Raw genomic sequence first — 23,033 nt, forward strand, 5'->3', positions numbered from 1 at the left:
ACGGTTTTTGGATGTTATTTTACCGAGCGGTGGTGTATTTAACCGCGTCCGAACAGTTACTCCCCGATTAGAACCCGATTCCAACCGAACGTTGACTAATCGCGCTACAGATATTCAATTGGGAAACCTCTAAAGCGACCGAAAGAGAAGAAGAGAGAAGAAAGACAGAGTTTGGAGGAAGAACAGATTTATTATACACACACAAGCAATATTTTAGAGCGACCAATATTATTTACAGCAATAGATGGAAAAGAGCAGTCACACAGTGCATTGTTAACTTATTCTATTTCATTTACTTAATCCCCAAGACAAACGAGTAGGACAGGACGTTCACACTCACACGGTGGATATTGCAGGCAGGTAATGGCTCGAGGAGTCGATTGCTTGAGAGGAAGGCAAGGTCGGAGGCCGCAGCACCCCTCGCGGTTTTGGCGGGAAAACCTCCGTCGCGTATCCGCGGCCGTCACGCGCTGGCTCGGCACACCTGCTCCTCTTCCTGGGGTGGAGCCGTCTCCCTCCGTTCAGCGCGTCTCTCCAACGACAGGGGGGTATTGCAGGCAGGCAGGTAGGTAGGTAGGTAGGTAGGGCTTGCGGTGGATTGCGCTCCTCTTCCAGGTCATCCCCCAGCGTATCTCTCAAGGCCTCTCTTTGGTGCAGCCTCGTTGCTCCTCTCCAGTCATCTCCAGTCATCTCTCATCTGGTAAAGCAGTCCCCTGCAGTCGCTTTTATCACCTCCAGCGAAATCAAGCCGCCGACTCCGAGGGCGCGCCTACCGGGTCACTCACCGCGGTGTTGATTGGCTGTTAGGGCTGGTTCACTCCTTGCTTCTTATGACGAGGTGGAGACACGCCTTTCTTCCCCAACCTTACCTCGTGGCCAATGGTGGTTTGAAGAAAACCAGCCAAAATGCGGAAGGCAATTGGAAGGGAGGTTTTGGGGAAATTGGAAGGGCCTACGCTTATTTTGTTTGATACAATGCAAAGTCAATCTAGTGGAAAACACATACTTAGCCTACATGGAATAAGGAAATACACTATTTAAAAGATATATCGTGACCTGCGTGTATGTTCTATGAAATTAATTAGGAGGACGGCTGCGACCATTATTTACATTACCAGGATGTTACCATACCAAAACCATACTCTTCACATCCGTTACCCTTCCTCCAAAATTGTTACACTCCTCAAAACCCGTTACACTTCTCAAAACCCGTTACACTTCTCAAAATCGTTACAATATATATATATACAGATATATATATCAGATATATATATATGTACAGATATATATATATGTCAAGTCGTAGATTCTTTATTGACAATTCTCTGTTATGACAGCCGACTGCATGTCCCAACGTGAGGTAAACCCCGCCGGGAACGCGAATAGAGCGGCGTGCAGGGAGTGTTGAGATTCGTGCGGAGGCACGAGGGTGCGCGCCAAGACGGGGGGGGGCGGCGTGGCGTCATCGCGTTAAGATGGTTGTGCCAGGTCGATCGGCGATCTCTGAATTTAAATCGGATTTTTGTCATGTGTGTTGTGAAATTAAACGTCTATCCGAGAATCCTGGCAATGTTCGTTTTATTAAAATGTGGTACAAACCTGCGTTTCCGCCGTGCGGCTCCGTGGAAGTTAGAGTAGAGTTATTGTGTTTTTAGGCAAGAGCCGAGCGAGCCGCGAGTCACGGGTGTGCTGTATGAGGTTGCTCGGAGGATGTGTGCCCAAATGCATTGTGGGTCATTGCGACTTTGCTGAATATCGGACGCTGGATGTCGGACGTTCATGCGCGCGTGGAATGTGTAGTTTCAAGCGGAGTGCTCGAATTGCAGATATAAACTTGAAAAACATTAATTATATAATCATAGCGGCGCCTGAATTTTAATAAACATGCTTCAGTTTGTGTTTAAAATGAGGTCATGCTGGACAATTGTATACGTGTGCTTTTTTCGAGGCTGGTCGTAAAACCACGCCCACATGCGCGTGTTTTTGCGTAATGCTAGTAGAATGACATGAACCTATCGTTAACCATATATATTTTGTTTTAATCACAGCAACGCATGACTCTGTATAAACATGCTTTGAATTACTCATGTACACAAACCCATAAAATATATGGGTTTGTTTGGCTAAGCATACACTCTTCTCTTTGTGAGTTACATTTCTGTTTTCTCGGAGCCCAGAGAAACATTTGGTCCGAATGATAAGGAAGGGCTGACTCCCCCGAATAACAGGGCGGATGACGGTGGGGGCTTGGCCCACCGGGGAGGAACCTCTCCCAGTTTTGTTTGTTCTCTCGGAGATTTTCTGATAATCGTATTCGTATATAAGTGAATGAGAATCAATGCGTTTTCAGGAAGGCTTGACTTGGCATGTTCTTGCTGTATCTTGCTGTAGACGTCTGTCTCCTCCGGATCTGTATAAGTTGGCTTTAATAAAAAACTGCGTCATTTTTCAGGCTATTTGTGGACTTCTTCACCAAACGAAGAGCTGATTCTTCACAAATGGTACCAGGAGTGGGGTGTCAACAGACGCGGAGGACGGGAAGCGGAACCCGGGCGACGGAAGGAAGGCTGCTCGAGGCCGGGACGCTGGCACTCTAATTTGATTAAGGTGAGCAATTGTCTTATACCAGAGGGCTATCTTTCCAAATTTGTACCTTGCTTCTTCGAACGGGTTCAGTCCGCTTCCCTGTCATCCGCGCTGTCTGCACTCGAACAGAATTGTAAGTAAAGGCTCATTTAGGCCTCAGAATGACGTGGTTTTGTTAAAGCCAGGATAAATAAGTAAGGACTTAACAGTAAGCTTAAAGTTACAGTTAGCACCAGGAGGGGAAAGTGAGGTCGGACAGCCGTAAAGGTTGAGCCAGGCCAAGAACTTTCCAGGAAGGATCAGCCCAGAGCAATAAGATGGGAAGCAAGCTAACGAAAGAAAGGGAACCCCTTAAGGGAACCCCGGCATCTTTCATGTTTAAGAGGCATCATTTTGCCGCGGTAAGACCATTAAAGGACTGGGCTGTGTTAACTAAAGATTTAAGTAGTCCCTGGCCAGAGGAGGGATCGTTTGCACTTGACAAGTTGGAAGTGTTGTACGGAGCTTTGGATAAGCTACAAAGGGAAAAGAAACACTTCCCACCCGATTACTGGAAAGTGTATGGCTGGTGGGAAAAGGAAGGAATGAAGCGACTGGCAGCCTCAAGACAGGCTAGCTTGGCAGGGGAAGTACTGAAGCTTCAGGGCCAAAAGAAACAAGCTGACAGGGTTCAGCAGGACAAAACAATTAAGGAGGTAGTTAAGCTAGCAAATCAGCGGCTAATGCCGCTCGTCCATAATCCGGACCAAGACCCCGCGACAGGGGAGGTAGCCACCATGCCTCTACCCCCCCAAGCCCTGAGCCCTGTCCCCGGGCTACAGGCGCCACCTCTCCCACCCCCGCCCCTGTTCCCCCAGGGGTTAGACCCCCAGAAAACTAGACCAGCCGCCCCTCAGGTTCACCTTAGCCCGGGCAATCCTTTTAGAGGACAAGAAATTAATGGGGCGGACAGCGGGTTCGCGGCCCCAGAAGGGCTAGGAGTATTGTACTGTACCCCTCATTGGAAGGGTGCACGGAATCAGAGAACCCACAACCTGCAATTGGGATGTGTCCTTTAAAAACAATAGGACTGAACAGGGGGGCACCCATTAACATCAGGATACCCTGGAGGGAATCAGATTTGGCGGCTATGCAGGAGCGGGTGAGAACCCTGCTGGCTGAACATCCCGGTCAGATACCAGAATTTATGCGGTTGTGGATACAAAATACAGGCGCAGATTGGCGAGACGTCTGCCACATGGGGAAGGCTGTATTGCCCGCGCGGGTGTGGGACCAGGCCAAAGTACACGCACGCTGGCCAAATGTAGCACCGCCCCCGGCCCAAACCGCGGCCCAGACCCTCGCCGATTGGGAGGCCCTGGTCGACTTATTGTTGGCCGGGGTACATACCGCACTGATGCCAGCCGCGGGGCCAGATTGGAATAAAATATACGGCCTAAAACAGAAGCATGGCGAGGCAGCCCTCGATTGGAAAGAGAGGGTAGAACGAGCAGTGTTAAGGTGGGGAGGACTGGGCCAGGTGCGGGCACAAGATCTCCCTCACGCTGTAGTGAACAACTTTTTTGTAGAAGGAATGAGACCGACAGTTAAGAAGCGCATTCAAACGGCTATGATAGGATGGAGAAACACCCCAACCGACCAACTAGTCGAAGCGGCCGAACAATGTGGCGAGGGCGACGAGAAGAAGGCCGATGTTAAGGACGACATGTTGCAAATGCTCGTCCAGGAGAAACGGGACCGACTCAACCAAAATAAGAAGGGAAATCAAGGCCAAGGACGGGCCCAGAATCGGGACACCAGGTTAGAGCCCAACGAAGAGTGGGGGCGCGACGACGAAAACGAAAATGACGCTGATGACAACGACAATGGACGAGTCGACATGCGGACACAAGGGCCCCCTCCCCAAAATTGGAACCCACAAGGGCCCCCTCCCCAAAATTGGAACCCACAAGGGCCCCCTCCCCAAAACTGGAACATGCAGGGGCCCCCTCCACCGCCGCAGAGCTGGGCCATGCAACCACCCCCTCCACAGACCTGGGCAGTACAAACGCCCCCTCCCCAGAACGGGTATCCACAGGGACCCCCTCCCCAAATCGATGGGCCTCCCCCAAGTTATTGGACCCCAAGCGGAGCAAACGGGAATGGGCCGCCACAATGGGGACAGCGGAACCAACAGCCTGCGAGGCGTCCGACGCAACAGGGTCAGCGCAACAGTAACAGGCATCCCGCATCCACCGCTCCACAAGGGGCGTGCTTCCATTGCGGACAGATGGGACATTGGAAACGTGATTGCCGGGGGCCCCGCCAGGGATACCCGCCACAGAGAAATCAAGTAGCCTATTGACGGGACGCCGGCGGGCCGCCCGTAGAATGCCCCCTCTTGACTATGACACCAACCGAGGAGCCGACCTGGACACTAGACGTGGATGGGCAACCGGTAGATTTTCTCGTAGATACGGGCGCGACTCACAGTACTATTAACGAAGGGCAGCTACCATCTTTGCGCCCCACTGATAGAGATGTTCAGATAGTGGGAGTTTCAGGCTTGCCCCAAGCGCTTCCCATTTCAGAAGAGGTAAGAGTGGTGTGCGGCCCATTAGAGGCTAGACACGCTTTCTTGATGACTACCACCGCCCCGACTAACTTGTTGGGACGGGATTTACTTTGCCGTTTAGGCTGCCAAATTTCATGTACGGAGCAGGGAGTTTTTGTAGACGTCGCGGAATCCAAACGCGATCTGTTAATGACGGCATTGTCTCGGCCCGGCCCCACCGCATACTGGTGGAGCCTGGAAAAGGGGGCTTTGGCCTCTTGGGCACACGTCCTAGACACAGTATGCTCCCAGAGTGACGGGTTGCGAGATTGGCTGCACGTACACCAAATTACAACAGACATAAAGGACAACCCTCCCCATTGCACGGCCTACTACGATGCTAGGGGCGATGACGACGAGTACCGAGGAAAGATAAAGGGGTCAATAGGTAAGAATTCGGACCTAATATTGTCAAATATATGGGTTGGACGGGAGGGAATAGGCGTCGAGGTAACCCTAACCGCGGAACAGCGGGCGTTGTCTCAGTACCCCGCAGGGGTGGACGCCCATGTTACCCTCACCACCGCCAAAGGATGGCCGGCGGAAAGTATAGGATGGATGATGGGGCGTTTGCGAGAAATTCCGTGCAGCGCCATTTATGAAGTGGACCACTGGACAGTGACGATGCTCGACAATGACGAAGGGTATTTGATCACCCTTGAGGAGCAGAGTATAGAAGGAAAATTTGAAGAGACAGACCTGCCCCCAAAGGGCAACCACGTTGTACGAACGGTGTCTCAGGGCCCGGGCGAGTCCGATGACCTCTTGGAGGAGGTTCCGGCCGATTTGTGGTCCCAACACGACAACGATGTCGGGCGAATTCGCGATGCCAAGCCTCTGGTAATACCGGTCCAACCAGGAATGTCCCTCCCAAACGTGAGACAATATAAATTGCGGCACGAGGCCGATGCGGGCATAGAGCCAGTGATTCAATCTTTGGTGAAACAGAAAATAATTGTAGAAACTAACAGCCAATGCAACACACCAATTTTGCCCGTAAAGAAACCAATGCAGGATAAATGGAGGTTCGTGCAGGATTTGAGGGAAGTGAATAAGGTCATACAAGGCATACACCCAGTGGTACCGAACGCGGAAGGCCTTATGACATCTATTCCACCGGACGCAACACATTTTACCGTCATTGACTTATGCTCGGCCTTTTTCTCCGTACCCATCGCACCCGAGTCACAATACTTGTTCGCCTTCACCTTTAGGGGGCGCCAGTTCACCTGGATGGTGTTACCCCAAGGGTTCTCCGACAGCCCCACCCTGTTCTGCCGAGCGTTGCACCGCGATTTGGCAGACGTGGAACTAAAAGGGGGTTCGGTGTTGTTGCAATACATTGACGACTTGTTGATTTGTTCCCCTTCCAAGGAAGCCTGTGAAGTGGACTCCATGGCCCTGCTAAGAGCCTTGGCGGCCAAGGGCCACAAGGTGGGACGGAGAAAGCTCCAATTTGTACGGAAGGTAGTAACCTATTTGGGTCATGCCATTTCACACGGGAAGCGGGAACTGCATGTTGGACGGGTGACCGCCATCATGGAATCGCCACGGCCAAGTACGCAACGACAGATGTTGCGCTTCCTAGGTATGACGGGTTACTGCCGCTCTTGGATAATTGACTACGCGCTACTTGCTAAACCGCTGTACGAAGCCACTAGAGTAGGAGAACCAAACTACTTGGTTTGGACGGACGAATTGATGCGCTGTTTCGAGGGGCTGAAAAAGGCATTGGTAACGGCACCGACTTTAGGACTCCCCGATTATGCGAAACCATTCACCCTTTACACTCATGCAATAAGGGGTTTTGCTCAGTCCGTTTTGACACAGACTCATGGAGATAAGGAACGACCGGTAGCCTACTTTAGTAAAAAGCTGGAACCGGTCGAGCAAGGGTTTCCGGTGTGCCTGCAAGCCGTGGCAGCGGCTAGGTACGCTGTGGAAAGGACAGCGGACATTGTGATGGGGCACCCGGTAACGCTACAGGTACCGCACTGCGTCACTTCACTGTTACTACAGCGGACAACACAACATTTGTCGACCACTAGATTAATGCATTACGAAACAGCACTGATTACGGCCGCCAACGTCACCATTAAACGTTGCACTACACTCAACCCGGCCTCACTGATGCCCACCCCAGAGGAGGGCGAACCCCACGTATGTGTCGATGTAGTACAGCAAGTCTCCACGGTACGTCCGGACTTGAAGGACGTTCCCCTCAACGACCCCGATCGTGTGTACTACGTCGATGGGTCGGCTAAACGCGGATGGGACGGCTCTTTGCTATCTGGATACGCGGTGTGTTCAGATAGCGAGACGGTAGAAAGTGGGCGCCTTCCGCCCACATTTTCCGCCCAGCAGGCGGAGCTGTGCGCCTTGACTAGAGCATGCAGCTTGGCGGCGGACCTGGCCGTCAACATTTATACAGATTCAGCATACGCGCACGGGGTAGTTCACGACAAAGGGGCAATCTGGAAGATGCGAGGCTTTCTCACATCCGCGGGTTCGGTCATAAAGAACGGCGAACTGGTTGAAGGGCTACTCCAAAGCATCTTGCTTCCCCGCGCTATCGCGGTAATTAAATGTCGCGGCCACCAAAAGACAGACTCTGACGTCGCCCGAGGCAACGCCAGAGCAGACGCAGCGGCAGGAAAAGCGGCCAACCAACAAATAGGACAGAACATGCCGATGGTAACGCGAGCAAAGGGGGCACACACGCAAACTGCCAACGTACCGACCTCAGGACCTACCCCCTCCCCGCAAATTGGGTGCACCATCATCACCGCCTCACCAACTAATGAGGACGTTATAAAACTTCAAAACGCAGCAACAGCAGCCGAACACAATGACTGGGTAAAAAGAGGGGCCACACGCCCCGGACCAAATGCGATGTGGACCCTTCACGGAAAACCGATAGCACCCAAGGAACTACTGCCTTGGCTGGCACGTATGGGACATCAAAATGGCCATGTGTGCCAGAGGGGGGTGATGGAACAGATAAACTATACCTGGGCGGCACCGGGACTGTCGCGAATCGCATCAGAGGTGTGCCGGTCATGCGCGGTTTGCCAACAACACAACAGGGGGGCACCCCCTAGGCACCCACATAATGCGGGCCATCCTCGGCCAATCGGGCCCTTCTGTCATGTCCAGTTCGATTTTATTAACATGGAACCAAGTATGTCGTTCTGATATGTCCTGGTAATCGTGGACATGTTCACAAAATGGGTCGAGGCCTATCCATGCGTCAAGTCAGACGCCCCGACAGTAGCCAAGCGCCTCGTGCGGGATTTCATGTGCAGATTCGGCATCCCTCAGAAAATTTCGTCAGACAAAGGGGGCCACTTCACGGGAGAGGTGATTCAGGGTATCCTAAAGGCACTGGGCGTGAAACAATCTTTCCATTGCGCTTATCACCCACAATCAGCGGGACTTGTGGAACGCACCAATGGGACGCTGAAACTCAAGGTAGCCAAGATCTGTGCAGACACAGGTTTGAAGTGGCCGGAAGCACTCCCGCTGGCGTTAATGAGTATCCGGTCCACCCCGGGCTGCACCACGGGCCTTTCCCCCCACGAGATATTAATGGGACGACCTATGAGTTTGCCTGTTTCGGCACCGATGGACATGTCCAAACTTGACTTGCCTGTGATGGATGACATGCTTTTAAAGTTTTGCAGAGGATTGTCCAACGTGGCACGCAGAATTCACGCCCGGGTACGAGAGGCGTTGCCTGAACCAACAAGCCACGCCATCCACGACTTCCAGACCGGCGATTACGTGCTCGTAAAACACTTCACCCGCAAGAACGCCTTGGAACCAAGGTGGAAGGGACCAGTCCAGGTGTTGCTGACTACACCAACGGCAGTCTTTTGCGAGGGCAAGACTTCGTGGATCCACGCCACGCACTGTAAGTTGGCCATACAAGCACCAGACACTACACCACAGCAACCACAGTAAGGATGGGCCTAATCATAGGTACAATACTATTGATAGCGACAGCAGCTAGGGGAAACTCCGATTCCAATAGATGCGAAAACGAAACCCGACACCTCACCGTAACATGGGGACAAAGAGTATCACTACCATGTTTCGAACAGAAAGCCCTGCACACAAATTGGGTGAACATAAATTGGCTAGCACTGTCGGCAGGGCCTGGACGCGTTGGCATGGTACTACAAAAGCAACGAGAGTTCCGGGAAGACGGGCAAGCTAGCATTAAGACCTTGGCCCAACCAGGATACCAATGGGGAACCCCTGATTTTAAGCTACAAACACGCACACGCCTAGGGAAAGACATGACCATGCAGGTCCGGTGCAGCGTCTGGACCCCTGGCGCGGCCGGTGGCGAAAAGAACTACATACCATGCATCGAATACATACTCACGCCACAACCCCAGAATAAGGCCCCAAAGAAGGGTGAAAACACATATTGGAAAGTGGCCAGGGAGGTGGCAACAATTCAAAATAGGACACACTGCTGGTCGTGCATGCGCTTTCCCCAAGCAGGCACCACAGGAATACACATGATAGTGCTACCTCTGTCCCTCAATGACCTCTGCTCACAACCTATCGATTCCCCATGTTTAGTCACCACGCTGGAAAGAGAAGGGGTTGACAACGGCAAGAGTTGCAATCGACAATTTAATTATCGCCCGTCAATGATTGCCCATGTGGCCGAGAGGCCTGCCCCCGTCTGGGTCAAACCACAGAAAGGGAAGGTCTGCCTCCAGGGTTCCGGCCACTTGCGTATGGGAGAATCAGAATGCGCCTACACTCTCCCCGGGAAGCTGGGACAAGGGAGCTCGGGGATTACATTACGAATAGTACTGCAAGATAAACACAACCACAACATAACGGCTATAACATTCTCTAGGGGGGTTAGTAGGATTAATGGGGTGGTAAAGGGACTCCAGTGCTTATCCACCCACCTGGTCCCACCCCATGGGACAATGTTTATATGCGGCGACAAGGCTTACCCCTATTTACCAAATAATTGGGGGGGCACATGTTATCTGGGTTCAGTTCTTCCTGACGTTGAGATACTGGATGAGCTAGACCCAAAGTCCTTGGACAGGCGTTATAAGAGGTCAGTCATGAACGAAGATGGAACCACTAAACTACACGGGAGTCTATGGGAAAAGGTGTTTGGTTTCTTCTTCCCAGGAGCGGGCACAGTCATGGATAGTTTCCGAATAGACAAATTGGCTTTGACCCTAGAAAAGGTGGCAAACGACACCGCTACGGCTCATGACATACTATTGGACACGGTAATTCACATGCGTACAATGGTGATGCAGAATCGGGTGGCTTTGGACATGCTCCTGGCAGAGAAAGGAGGGGTATGCGGAATTATAGAGGGAAAATGTTGCACTTACATACCCGATCCATCTGAAGGAGTGTCAGCCGCAATAGTGAGACTAAGGGAAACTAGCCACGCCCTGACGATCGATCGGATCGCGCGTGAAAATTCTTATACATTTAGCTGGCTCACTGACTGGTTCCAGGGATGGACGGGCACCATAGTGAAGTGGTTATTGACCGCACTGGCTGTGATAATCGGGGTAGTAATTTGGGGGGCACTAATGAAATCTCTAGTCCTCCTCTGTATGAGAAAGTATTTTACAGGATGGAAAGTGAAAAAGCCGCCGACAACGACTATGGCTCTGACCACAGAGGCCGTCGACCTGAACGGGTCCTTCAACAAGGCAGTTGCGACCGGCGCTCCAGAAAATTGCATTGAATTTTGTAATGACTGTGATACTTGTGCGGATCCCATGTGGGAACTGGCTGCTGCCTGTAACGGTGTATGTGATGACTGTGATACTTGTGCTATAAACCCCTTGCGTGTACTGGCTAACGCTGCTTATGTATTACAAGCTGACAGCTGCACGCCCCCTTCCGACCCAACTATGGATCTGATTGCGACACTGGGTCTGGCGGTCGAGGGACCCGACGCGGATGTCCTAGACCCGCAAGCCGACCAGGCGCCCATGGGAGACTTTGACATAAAGGAAGTTCCTCTCTTTGCTTCATATGTATTAAGTTCAAATGCTTCAAGTGAATCGGATTTTTACGCTCTGTACCCTGACCAGGAAATTGAGACACAAGATACTGACAATATTATGTATTCCCCAGAACAGCAGCACGTGAGGGACCTCATGGGCATGATCGTTGATTAACTTCGAAGATCTGCAAGGACTGGGTCTGCAAAGGGTGGGGGGAGCAAGTTCCGCAGGGGAGGTGGTGGCCCTCTGGCGGAGCAGAACCTCATCTGGACCAGACACCTTCGTTGTGGATCCGAAACGTTAATGGACTTTCATGTTCTGAGCCCTCAGGTTCCAAGCACGCACCGCACGACACGCTCGCCAAATCGCCAGGCGAGGCGCTTTGGGCGCACGATATGCCCTTGGGAGATACCCGCATTACAATTATTTTTTCAATACCCGCATTACACAATTATTTTTCAATAAAGCCCGATGTGGCACGTTGTCTCTTAAGATACTTTGTCTCGACGAGACAAGAGGAAGGAATGTCAAGTCGTAGATTCTTTATTGACAATTCTCTGTTATGACAGCCGACTGCATGTCCCAACGTGAGGTAAACCCCGCCGGGAACGCGAATAGAGCGGCGTGCAGGGAGTGTTGAGATTCGTGCGGAGGCACGAGGGTGCGCGCCAAGACGGGGGGGGGGGGGCGGCGTGGCGTCATCGCGTTAAGATGGTTGTGCCAGGTCGATCGGCGATCTCTGAATTTAAATCGGATTTTTGTCATGTGTGTTGTGAAATTAAACGTCTATCCGAGAATCCTGGCAATGTTCGTTTTATTAAAATGTGGTACAAACCTGCGTTTCCGCCGTGCGGCTCCGTGGAAGTTAGAGTAGAGTTATTGTGTTTTTAGGCAAGAGCCGAGCGAGCCGCGAGTCACGGGTGTGCTGTATGAGGTTGCTCGGAGGATGTGTGCCCAAATGCATTGTGGGTCATTGCGACTTTGCTGAATATCGGACGCTGGATGTCGGACGTTCATGCGCGCGTGGAATGTGTAGTTTCAAGCGGAGTGCTCGAATTGCAGATATAAACTTGAAAAACATTAATTATATAATCATAGCGGCGCCTGAATTTTAATAAACATGCTTCAGTTTGTGTTTAAAATGAGGTCATGCTGGACAATTGTATACGTGTGCTTTTTTCGAGGCTGGTCGTAAAACCACGCCCACATGCGCGTGTTTTTGCGTAATGCTAGTAGAATGACATGAACCTATCGTTAACCATATATATTTTGTTTTAATCACAGCAACGCATGACTCTGTATAAACATGCTTTGAATTACTCATGTACACAAACCCATAAAATATATGGGTTTGTTTGGCTAAGCATACACTCTTCTCTTTGTGAGTTACATTTCTGTTTTCTCGGAGCCCAGAGAAACATTTGGTCCGAATGATAAGGAAGGGCTGACTCCCCCGAATAACAGGGCGGATGACGGTGGGGGCTTGGCCCACCGGGGAGGAACCTCTCCCAGTTTTGTTTGTTCTCTCGGAGATTTTCTGATAATCGTATTCGTATATAAGTGAATGAGAATCAATGCGTTTTCAGGAAGGCTTGACTTGGCATGTTCTTGCTGTAGCTTGCTGTAGACGTCTGTCTCCTCCGGATCTGTATAAGTTGGCTTTAATAAAAAACTGTGTCATTTTTCAGGCTATTTGTGGACTTCTTCACCAAACGAAGAGCTGATTCTTCACATATATATGTGTACAGATATATATATATATATATATATCTGTGCAGCGTCTGTCCTGTCCTGTGTTGTCACTGAACTACTTTCTCAAACTTTTGTGAAATCGTACCAAACTTCTGGTATGCACATATCTCTCCCGTCGGTATGTCCTAAGGGTATTTGTTTTTTTAATTTCCCAATTTTTTTTTTTTTTTGGAATTTTTTGGGGAAATTTTTTTTTCTCCTTCAATTGTTTATAAAATGTGATATCACGTATATTACAAATACATTTGTGCAAAATAATTGTTTGAATTATGATTGGTTTAAACAATGACAAAACGGCAACTCGGGTACAGTCATTTATCTATACTAGGGCATGCCCGTACTATATATATGCCCGTACTATATATCTATCTAAAATTATATCCCCCCCCCTCTATTTACATGAAATGGTTTGGTCCATTCGCAACGCCAAAGCGAACGGCGAACGGCTTGCGAGTACAGTGACAATCCCCCCCCCCCTCTATTTACATGAAATGGTTTCGTCCATTCGCAACGACCACAGAACCCCCCCCTCTATTTACATGGAATGGTTTGGTCCATTCGCAACGCCGGCACACGCGATCGTTCGCTGCTCTCTGATTGGTTGAATCGTTTTTTGTACATAGCTCGGTAAGTAATTGTCCGATTAATATGAAACCTTGAAAAGGCACATCCTCGGGTCCCCAGCAATATACCTGGCAAGTTAAAAGTATATCGGACCCGTGGTTGTCGAGAAACAGCGGTCACAGACAGACAAACGTACAAACGTACAAACGTACAGAGATTACTGGAATTATAGATAGATATCTACACATCTGGGCAGTGTCTGTGTTGTCACTTAACGACTCCCTCAAACTTTTGTTTCCGTGGTTGTGAAGTGTTTTTAATAACGTTGTGGTGGTTTTGAATCACGTGGTGGTGAGGTATTTTGAATTATGTGGTGGTGAGGTGTTTTTAAATGACATGGTGGTGAGGTGTTTTGAATTATGTGGTGGTGAGGTGTTTTGAATTACTTGGTGGGGAGGTGTTTTTAAATGACGTGGTGGTGACGTGTTTTAAATTACATGGTGGTGAGGTGTTTTTATTATGTGTTTTATGGCTGTGAGGTGTTTTTAATTTCGTGGCTGTGAGGTGTTTTTATTACGTGTTTTATGGCTGTGAGTTATTTTAAATGACATGGTGGTGAGGTGTTTTTATTATGTGTTTTATGGCTGTGAGGTATTTTAAATTACATGGTGGTGAGGTGTTTTTATTATGTGTTTTATGGCTGTGAGGTGTTTTTATTACGTGTTTTATGGCTGTGAGGTATTTTAAATTACATGGTGGTGAGGTGTTTTTATTATGTGTTTTATGGCTGTGAGGTGTTTTTAATTTCGTGGCTGTGAGGTGTTTTTATTACGTGTTTTATGGCTGTGAGGTGTTTTCAATTTCGTGGCTGTGAGGTGTTTTTATTACGTGTTTTATGGCTGTGAGGTGTTTTCAATTTCGTGGGTGTGAGGTGTTTTTATTACGTGTTTTATGGCTGTGAGGTGTTTTCAATTTCGTGGGTGTGAGGTGTTTTTATTACGTGTTTTATGGCTGTGAGGTGTTTTAAATGCCGTGGTGGTGATGTGTTTTTAATTTCGTGGCTGTGAGGTGTTTTTATTACGTGTTTTATGGCTGTGAGGTGTTTTCAATTTCGTGGGTGTGAGGTGTTTTTATTATGTGTTTTATGGCTGTGAGGTATTTTAAATTACATGGTGGTGAGGTGTTTTTATTATGTGTTTTATGGCTGTGAGGTGTTTTTATTATGTGTTTTATGGCTGTGAGGTATTTTAAATTACATGGTGGTGAGGTGTTTTTATTATGTGTTTTATGGCTGTGAGGTATTTTAAATGACATGGTGGTGAGGTGTTTTTATTATGTGTTTTATGGCTGTGAGGTATTTTAAATTACATGGTGGTGAGGTGTTTTTATTATGTGTTTTATGGCTGTGAGGTGTTTTTATTACGTGTTTTATGGCTGTGAGGTATTTTAAATTACATGGTGGTGAGGTGTTTTTATTATGTGTTTTATGGCTGTGAGGTGTTTTTAATTTCGTGGCTGTGAGGTGTTTTTATTACGTGTTTTATGGCTGTGAGGTGTTTTCAATTTCGTGGCTGTGAGGTGTTTTTATTACGTGTTTTATGACTGTGAGGTGTTTTAAATGCCGTGGTGGTGAGGTGTTTTTAATTTCGTGGCTGTGAGGTGTTTTTATTACGTGTTTTATGGCTGTGAGGTGTTTTCAATTTCGTGGGTGTGAGGTGTTTTTATTACGTGTTTTATGGCTGTGAGGTATTTTAAATTACATGGTGGTGAGGTGTTTTTATTATGTGTTTTATGGCTGTGAGGTGTTTTTAATTTCGTGGGTGTGAGGTGTTTTTATTACGTGTTTTATGGCTGTGAGGTGTTTTAAATGCCGTGGTGGTGATGTGTTTTTAATTTCGTGGCTGTGAGGTGTTTTTATTACGTGTTTTATGGCTGTGAGGTGTTTTCAATTTCGTGGCTGTGAGGTGTTTTTATTACGTGTTTTATGACTGTGAGGTGTTTTAAATGCCGTGGTGGTGAGGTGTTTTTAATTTCGTGGCTGTGAGGTGTTTTTATTATGTGTTTTATGACTGTGAGGTGTTTTAAATGCCGTGGTGGTGAGGTGTTTTTAATTTCGTGGCTGTGAGGTGTTTTTATTACGTGTTTTATGACTGTGAGGTGTTTTAAATGCCGTGGTGGTGAGGTGTTTTTAATTTCGTGGCTGTGAGGTGTTTTTATTATGTGTTTTATGACTGTGAGGTGTTTTAAATGCCGTGGTGGTGAGGTGTTTTTAATTTCGTGGCTGTGAGGTGTTTTTATTACGTGTTTTATGGCTGTGAGGTATTTTCAATTTCGTGGCTGTGAGGTGTTTTTATTACGTGTTTTATGACTGTGAGGTGTTTTAAATGCCGTGGTGGTGAGGTGTTTTTAATTTCGTGGCCGTGAGGTGTTTTTATTACGTGTTTTATGGCTGTGAGGTGTTTTTAATTTCGTGGTGGTGAGGTGTTTTTATTACGTGTTTTATGGCTGTGAGGTGTTTTTATTAGGTGTTTTATGACTGTGAGGTGTTTTAAATGCCGTGGTGGTGAGGTGTTTTTAATTTCGTGGCTGTGAGGTGTTTTTATTACGTGTTTTATGGCTGTGAGGTGTTTTTAATTTCGTGGTGGTGAGGTGTTTTTATTACGTGTTTTATGGCTGTGAGGTGTTTTTATTACGTGTTTTATGGCTGTGAGGTGTTTTCAATTTCGTGGCTGTGAGGTGTTTTTATTACGTGTTTTATGACTGTGAGGTGTTTTAAATGCCGTGGTGGTGAGGTGTTTTCAATTTCGTGGCTGTGAGGTGTTTTTATTATGTGTTTTATGACTGTGAGGTGTTTTAAATGCCGTGGTGGTGAGGTGTTTTTAATTTCGTGGCTGTCAGGTGTTTTTATTATGTGTTTTATGGCTGTAAGGTGTTTTTTATTTCGTGGGGGTGAGGTGTTTTTATTACGTGTTTTATGGCTGTGAGGTGTTTTTATTACGTGTTTTATGGCTGTGAGGTGTTTTTATTACGTGTTTTATGGCTGTGAGGTGTTTTTATTACGCGTTTTATGGCTGTGAGGTGTTTTTATTACGTGTTTTATGGGTGTGAGGTGTTTTTATTACGTGTTTTATGGCTGTGAGGTGTTTTTATTACGTGTTTTATGGCTGTGAGGTGTTTTTATTACGTGTTTTATGGCTGTGAGGTGTTTTTATTACGTGTTTTATGGCTGTGAGGTGTTTTTATTACGTGTTTTATGGCTGTGAGGTGTTTTTATTATGTGTTTTATGGCTGTGAGGTGTTTTTATTACGTGTTTTATGGCTGTGAGGTGTTTTTATTACGTGTTTTATGGCTGTGAGGTGTTTTTATTACGTGTTTTTTGGCTGTGAGGTGTTTTTATTACGTGTTTTATGGCTGTGAGGTGTTTTATTATGTGTTTTATGGCTGTGAGGTGTTTTCAATTTCGTGGTGGTGAGGAGTTTTAATTTCGCGGTGGTGAGGTGTTTTATTATGTTTTTTATGGCTGTGAGGTGTTTTTAATTTCGTGGTGGTGAGGAGTTTTAATTTCGCGGTGGTGAGGTGTTTTATTATGTGTTTTATGGCTGTGAGGTGTTTTTATTACGTGTTTTATGGCTGTGAGGTGTTTTTATTACGTGTTTTATGGCTGTGAGGTGTTTTTATTACGTGTTTTTTGGCTGTGAGGTGTTTTTATTACGTGTTTTATGGCTGTGAGGTGTTTTATTATGTGTTTTATGGCTGTGAGGTGTTTTCAATTTCGTGGTGGTGAGGAGTTTTAATTTCGCGGTGGTGAGGTGTTTTATTATGTGTTTTATGGCTGTGAGGTGTTTTAAATGCCGTGGTGGTGAGGTGTTTTTAATTTCGCGGTGGTGAGGTGTTTTATTATGTGTTTTATGGCTGTGAGGTGTTTTAAATGCCGTGGTGGTGAGGTGTTTTTAATTTCGCGGTGGTGAGGTGTTTTTATTATGTGTTTTATGGCTGTGAGGTGTTTTAAATGCCGTGGTGGTGAGGTGTTTTTAATTTTGCGGTGGTGAGGTGTTTTTATTATGTGTTTTATGGCTGTGAGGTGTTTTAAATGCCGTGGTGGTGAGGTGTTTTTAATTTCGCGGTGGTGAGGTGTTTTTATTATGTGTTTTATGGCTGTGAGGTGTTTTAAATGACTTGGTGGTGAGGTGTTTTGAATTACGTGGCTGTGAGGTGTTTTAAATGACTTGGTGGTGAGGTGTTTTGAATTACGTGGTGGTGAGGTGTTTTAAATTACGTGGTGGTCAGGTGTAATCGTCCCAAACTTTCATTCTGCACCTACCCCTTGACCATGAAAACCATGAACCACGAACCATGAAAAACAGCCCCAGACCATTATTCCTCCTCCACCAAACTTTACAGTTGGCACTACGCATTCGGGCAGTTAGCGTTCTCCTGGCATCCGCTAAACCCAGATTCATCAGTCGGACTGCCAGATGGTGAAGCATGATTCATCACTCCAGGGAACGCGTTTCCACTGCTCCAGAGTCCAATGGTGGCGAGCTTTACACCACTCTAGCCGACGCTTGGCATTGCACATGGTGATCTATAGGCTTGTGTGCGGCTGCTCGGCCATGGAAACCCATTTCATGAACTCCTGACGAACAGTTGTTGTGCTGACGTTGCTTCCAGAGGCAGTTTGGAACTCGGTAGTGAGTGTTGCAAACGAGGAGAGACGATTTCTACGTGCCACGCGCTTCAGCACCCAGCGGTCCTATTCTGTTAGCTTGTATGGCCTACCACTTCGCGGCTGAGCTGTTGTTACTCCGAGATGTTTCCACTTCACAATAACAGCACTTACAATTGCCCGGGGCAGCTCCAGCAGGGTAGAAATTTGACGAACTGACTTGTTGGAAAGGTGGCATCCTATGACGGTGCCACGTTGAAAGCCACTGAGCTCTTCAGTACGGCTCATTCTACTGCCAGTGTTTGTCTATGGAGATCGCATGGCTGTGTGCTTGATTATATATACCTGTCAGCATTGGGTGTGACTGAAATAGCCGAATCCACTAATTAGAAGTGGTGTCCGCATACGTTTATAAGCTGACGTCGTGTCTGTGGGTCATAAGTACCGCCCATTATACAGGCCACGCCTTCCCTCCTTTTCGCCAGCGTCATAAGCACTGCCTTTCAGCCAAGCCACGCCTTTCTCTCCAACGACTCAGTAACCCAACTCAGTAACCACAAAGCCGTGCCACATTTTAGGATGTCAAACATAGTTACTTTCTATCTGCTAGACACAGTGATGTGTCGCTTACAACTCAATATCTCACAAACACATGATGAGCCATTCCTTGTCAACTGTTTCGTTGGAGTGCTTGCTTGAGTGCTTAAGCCACTTGGCAAGCGCTCTACAAGCTGCTTGGTCATGGCTGCCTTCTCCTCTGAGCTCCCAAGGTTAATCGCAACTAAACTTTATGGGATCACCTTTTTTAGCACTATACACCTTAGTAGTTTTCAAACAGTCATTTTCTCACAATTCATAACTTATAAACACCCGAGCCTCATAGGGAAAGAAGTCCAGAGGGAGGGGAAAGGGTGGGAGGGAGGGGAAAGGGGAAAGGGTGGGAGGGAGGGGAAAGGGGAAAGGGTGGGAGGGAGGGGAAAGGGGAAGGGATGAGAGGAAGGGGTGGTGTAGAAGTCCGGAGGGAGGAAGTGGGATAAGAGGAGGTGGGAGGAATGAGGGGAAAGGGTGGGAGGGAGGGGAAAGGGGAAGGGGTGGGAGGGAGGGGAAAGGGGAAGGGATGAGAGGAAGGGGTGGTGTAGAAGTCCGGAGGGAGGAAGTGGGATAAGAGGAGGTGGGAGGAATGAGGGGAAAGGGTGGGAGGGAGGGGAAAGGGGAAGGGATGAGAGGAAGGGGTGGTGTAGAAGTCCGGAGGGAGGAAGTGGGATAAGAGGAGGTGGGAGGAATGAGGGGAAAGGGTGGGAGGGAGGGGAAAGGGGAAGGGGTGGGAGGGAGGGGAAAGGGGAAGGGATGAGAGGAAGGGGTGGTGTAGAAGTCCGGAGGGAGGAAGTGGGATAAGAGGAGGTGGGAGGAATGAGGGGAAAGGGTGGGAGGGAGGGGAAAGGGGAAGGGATGAGAGGAAGGGGTGGTGTAGAAGTCCGGAGGGAGGAAGTGGGATAAGAGGAGGTGGGAGGAATGAGGGGAAAGGGTGGGAGGGAGGGGAAAGGGGAAGGGATGAGAGGAAGGGGTGGTGTAGAAGTCCAGAGGGAGGAAGTGGGATAAGAGGAGGTGGGAGGAATGAGGGGAAAGGGTGGGAGGGAGGGGAAAGGGGAAGGGATGAGAGGAAGGGGTGGTGTAGAAGTCCGGAGGGAGGAAGTGGGATAAGAGGAGGTGGGAGGAATGAGGGGAAAGGGTGGAGTGGGGGTCTGGAAGGGGAGAGGCGGGGGGGGGGGAGTGTTGGAGTCCTGAGGGACCGTTGCTAGTACAGCATACATACAAAAAGTTCATTGAGCCCTTCAAGTAAATGGGTAGAATTAAAAGCGCAATAAACAGGAATTCAAATTCCGATCATAGAAAAACACAACAATAATGACCTGAGGACTCAGATCGAGTTAAAACTTGATTATAAAACATGAACTAAATTAACCAATAAAGCCACAGGCTCGGTATCAATCGTGAAGCATGAGGTAAAATAAATAAATGAACATGTACAACTGAAGATTCCATGTGAAAACGTTGATCTGCAGCATGCTCCTAAATTATACAAGTACCTGTAGTCATACATGAACCAGGAAATGGAAAGCACGTGAATATAGCTACCCTTGTAGGGTTCTTTCATGGCATCACGTGGACATGACATGTCTATCATGTAAAAGGCTCCTGGGTACGAAAGCCTGAGAGAGTTGACAGTTATGTCTTAAAGTTTGCACTTTGCTACCAGGAACTACGAAGGTGGAGATCAGGTTCCAGGAACCCAACCGGCAGCTCTTCCACCATGCCCCGCAGGTAGGAGCAAGCGCCCAACAAAGGATACATACATACACCTTGAGCAATGCTCGGTCTCAGCCAATCAGTGAGACTGACTATTCGCTCATCAATAAACAGAGCAATCAGTGGCATTGTCCACTTGTTGAGCACCAAACCCACTGGCAATGGAATTAATCTGTGAAAGGGCCGATTATGGTACCCCCAATGGAGCTCTTACATAATCAACCCATTTGTCCAAGAACTGCAAACCAGGTGCTTCTGTGGGGAGGGAGAGGAACCTTGAATTACAACCACTCGGTCACACCACAGAGAGGTCTCTCCAATGTGCTCCCACCCAAAGATTTGCAATGAATGGCCGATTGCGCATCCACCCTGCCCAGGTGCCACTGAGTCTGGGTTCAAACAAATCGGTTGAAAGTACTTGCCGGTTCGTTCACATATTATGTACGTGTCCAAAGGCATGTTTCCCTTCCCAACGGATTGAATGAGTAAGAAGACATTTTAAAGACAGACTCTAGTCCTCAACCTGAACACTTAAACAGCACCAAACCTCAACCTCCAACTACAAATTAATGAGAAAATGGAAAATATTAAAAACAAACTTCGCAAACACAACTGTGTGCATGCATACACTATGACGAACACACACACGCAGATACACACATTCACATACACATGCACACACACACACACACACACACACACACGTACATACATACACACACACAAAATACACATACACACATACACACACATACACACACACACATGTACATACATACACACACACACACACGTACATACATACATACACACACACGTACATACACATACACACACATACATACACACACACACGTCCATACATACACACACGTACATACATACATACACACACACACAGAGACAAAAAATACACACATACACACACACATGCATGCACATACACACACACACATACATATACACACATACATATACACACATACTGATATACACACATATGCACACATACACACATACACATACACACATATACATACACACACACACACACACACACAAAACATACACACACACACACGTACATACATACATACACACACACACACAGAGACAAAACATACACATATACACACACACATACATGCACATACACACACACACACATACACATACATACACATACATACACATACATACACACACATACATACACACATACACATACATACACACACATACATACACACATACACATACATACACACACATACATACACACACATACTGATATACACACATATGCACACATACACATACACACATACATATACACACATATACATACACACACACACACACACACACACACACACACACACACACACACACACACATCAATCCAATTGCAATTTATTGTCCACTTTAAAAACAAAAAATGTAAAATTTACACGTCAAAAAGATAAAAATCTGCATAGAATTATTAAATTCACCCAAATAAAATTTTACTTAAGAATATCTTAAAATGTGTCAAACATCGAAAAGGAAATACAACCGATACAGCAGAACCCCATCTCAAAAGAACAACATGAAACAAACAAAAACACCAAACATACACAAGTTCACAGACATCAGCTACCACAACAGACAGACAACACAACAATACAAATGGTGTACATTACATGCAGAACCTGCACGTCCACCGCATGATTCTTGTTGAGTAGTAAACTCAGCCTGGGCAGGTTTGAATGGTAAACGCCAGCAGGCACAAACACTTGAGGCAGGTGGTGATTAAAAACGAGCTACTTCACCCACATATTGCCGCCTCTCGTTCAGACAAACCTCGTAACAACCGAAAATCCTGATTATTCAGCACTCACCACGATGGAATCACGAACATTCTTTTTGATGTCCAAAATTTTCTGTTTCTTCTCCCTAGTGGACAAAGGTTACACAAAAGACATTTCAACATAGAATGTACATCAAACGAAGCTTTACCAAGCACCATGTTCCATCAAGACACCTTAACATCCACAAATGATTCACAATGTGGAACGGTAAAGCACGAGCTATGTATGATCTAAAAAATGATTTGTAAGCATTCGCAAATTCTTATTGGTTCACGAGTTATCAAGTGACCACGATATTCGTCATGTGTGTGCGTCTGTCTGTGTGTGTGTCTGTGTGTCTGTCTGTCCGCAGCATAACTACCCGATGATATCATCCGATCTTGATGAAACTTGGGTGGGAGGTTGATATCATGATCTAGTTGTGTCCTGCCTGGAGTGGGCGTATTGCGCCCATTGTGGGCGGAGCGACGCCCGTAAAAGATGTCTTTTTAGGGGGTAATCGAGTTCAAGCCACATCTTCTCCGAGGGAGTTGGTGGAATCTGACAGGGGTTTCGATATTTGGTTAGGCCAATGTCATGTGTCTAGCCCCACGGAGCTCGATTTTTCATTTTCGCCCCAAGGTCAAGGTCACAAGGTCACGAAATTTAGAAAAGTCGATTTTTGATGGTTTTATTACATTCTTCGCTTCCTGATAGGGTGAAA

General features: G+C 47.3%; 1 protein-coding gene across 2 annotated transcripts in view; it reads right to left on the minus strand.

Moving 5' to 3' along the window:
- Positions 1-23,033, minus strand: part of LOC137434520 (guanine nucleotide-binding protein G(olf) subunit alpha-like) — a 152,409-nt gene that overhangs the window by 116,070 nt on the left and 13,306 nt on the right. The window contains exons 3-4 of one of the 2 annotated variants that reach the window (XM_068127624.2): positions 22,547-22,549; positions 22,361-22,415 (exon numbers count right to left, since the gene is read on the minus strand). In XM_068127624.2, coding sequence (XP_067983725.1) covers positions 22,361-22,415; positions 22,547-22,549 — 58 coding nt within the window. The remainder of the gene's footprint in view (positions 1-22,360; positions 22,416-22,546; positions 22,550-23,033) is intronic. The other variant, XM_068127623.2, reaches the window with a different exon arrangement.

The sequence above is a fragment of the Myxine glutinosa genome, chromosome 10, assembly GCF_964187855.1.
Source record: "Myxine glutinosa chromosome 10, kmMyxGlut1.1, whole genome shotgun sequence".
NCBI lineage: Eukaryota > Metazoa > Chordata > Myxini > Myxiniformes > Myxinidae > Myxine > Myxine glutinosa.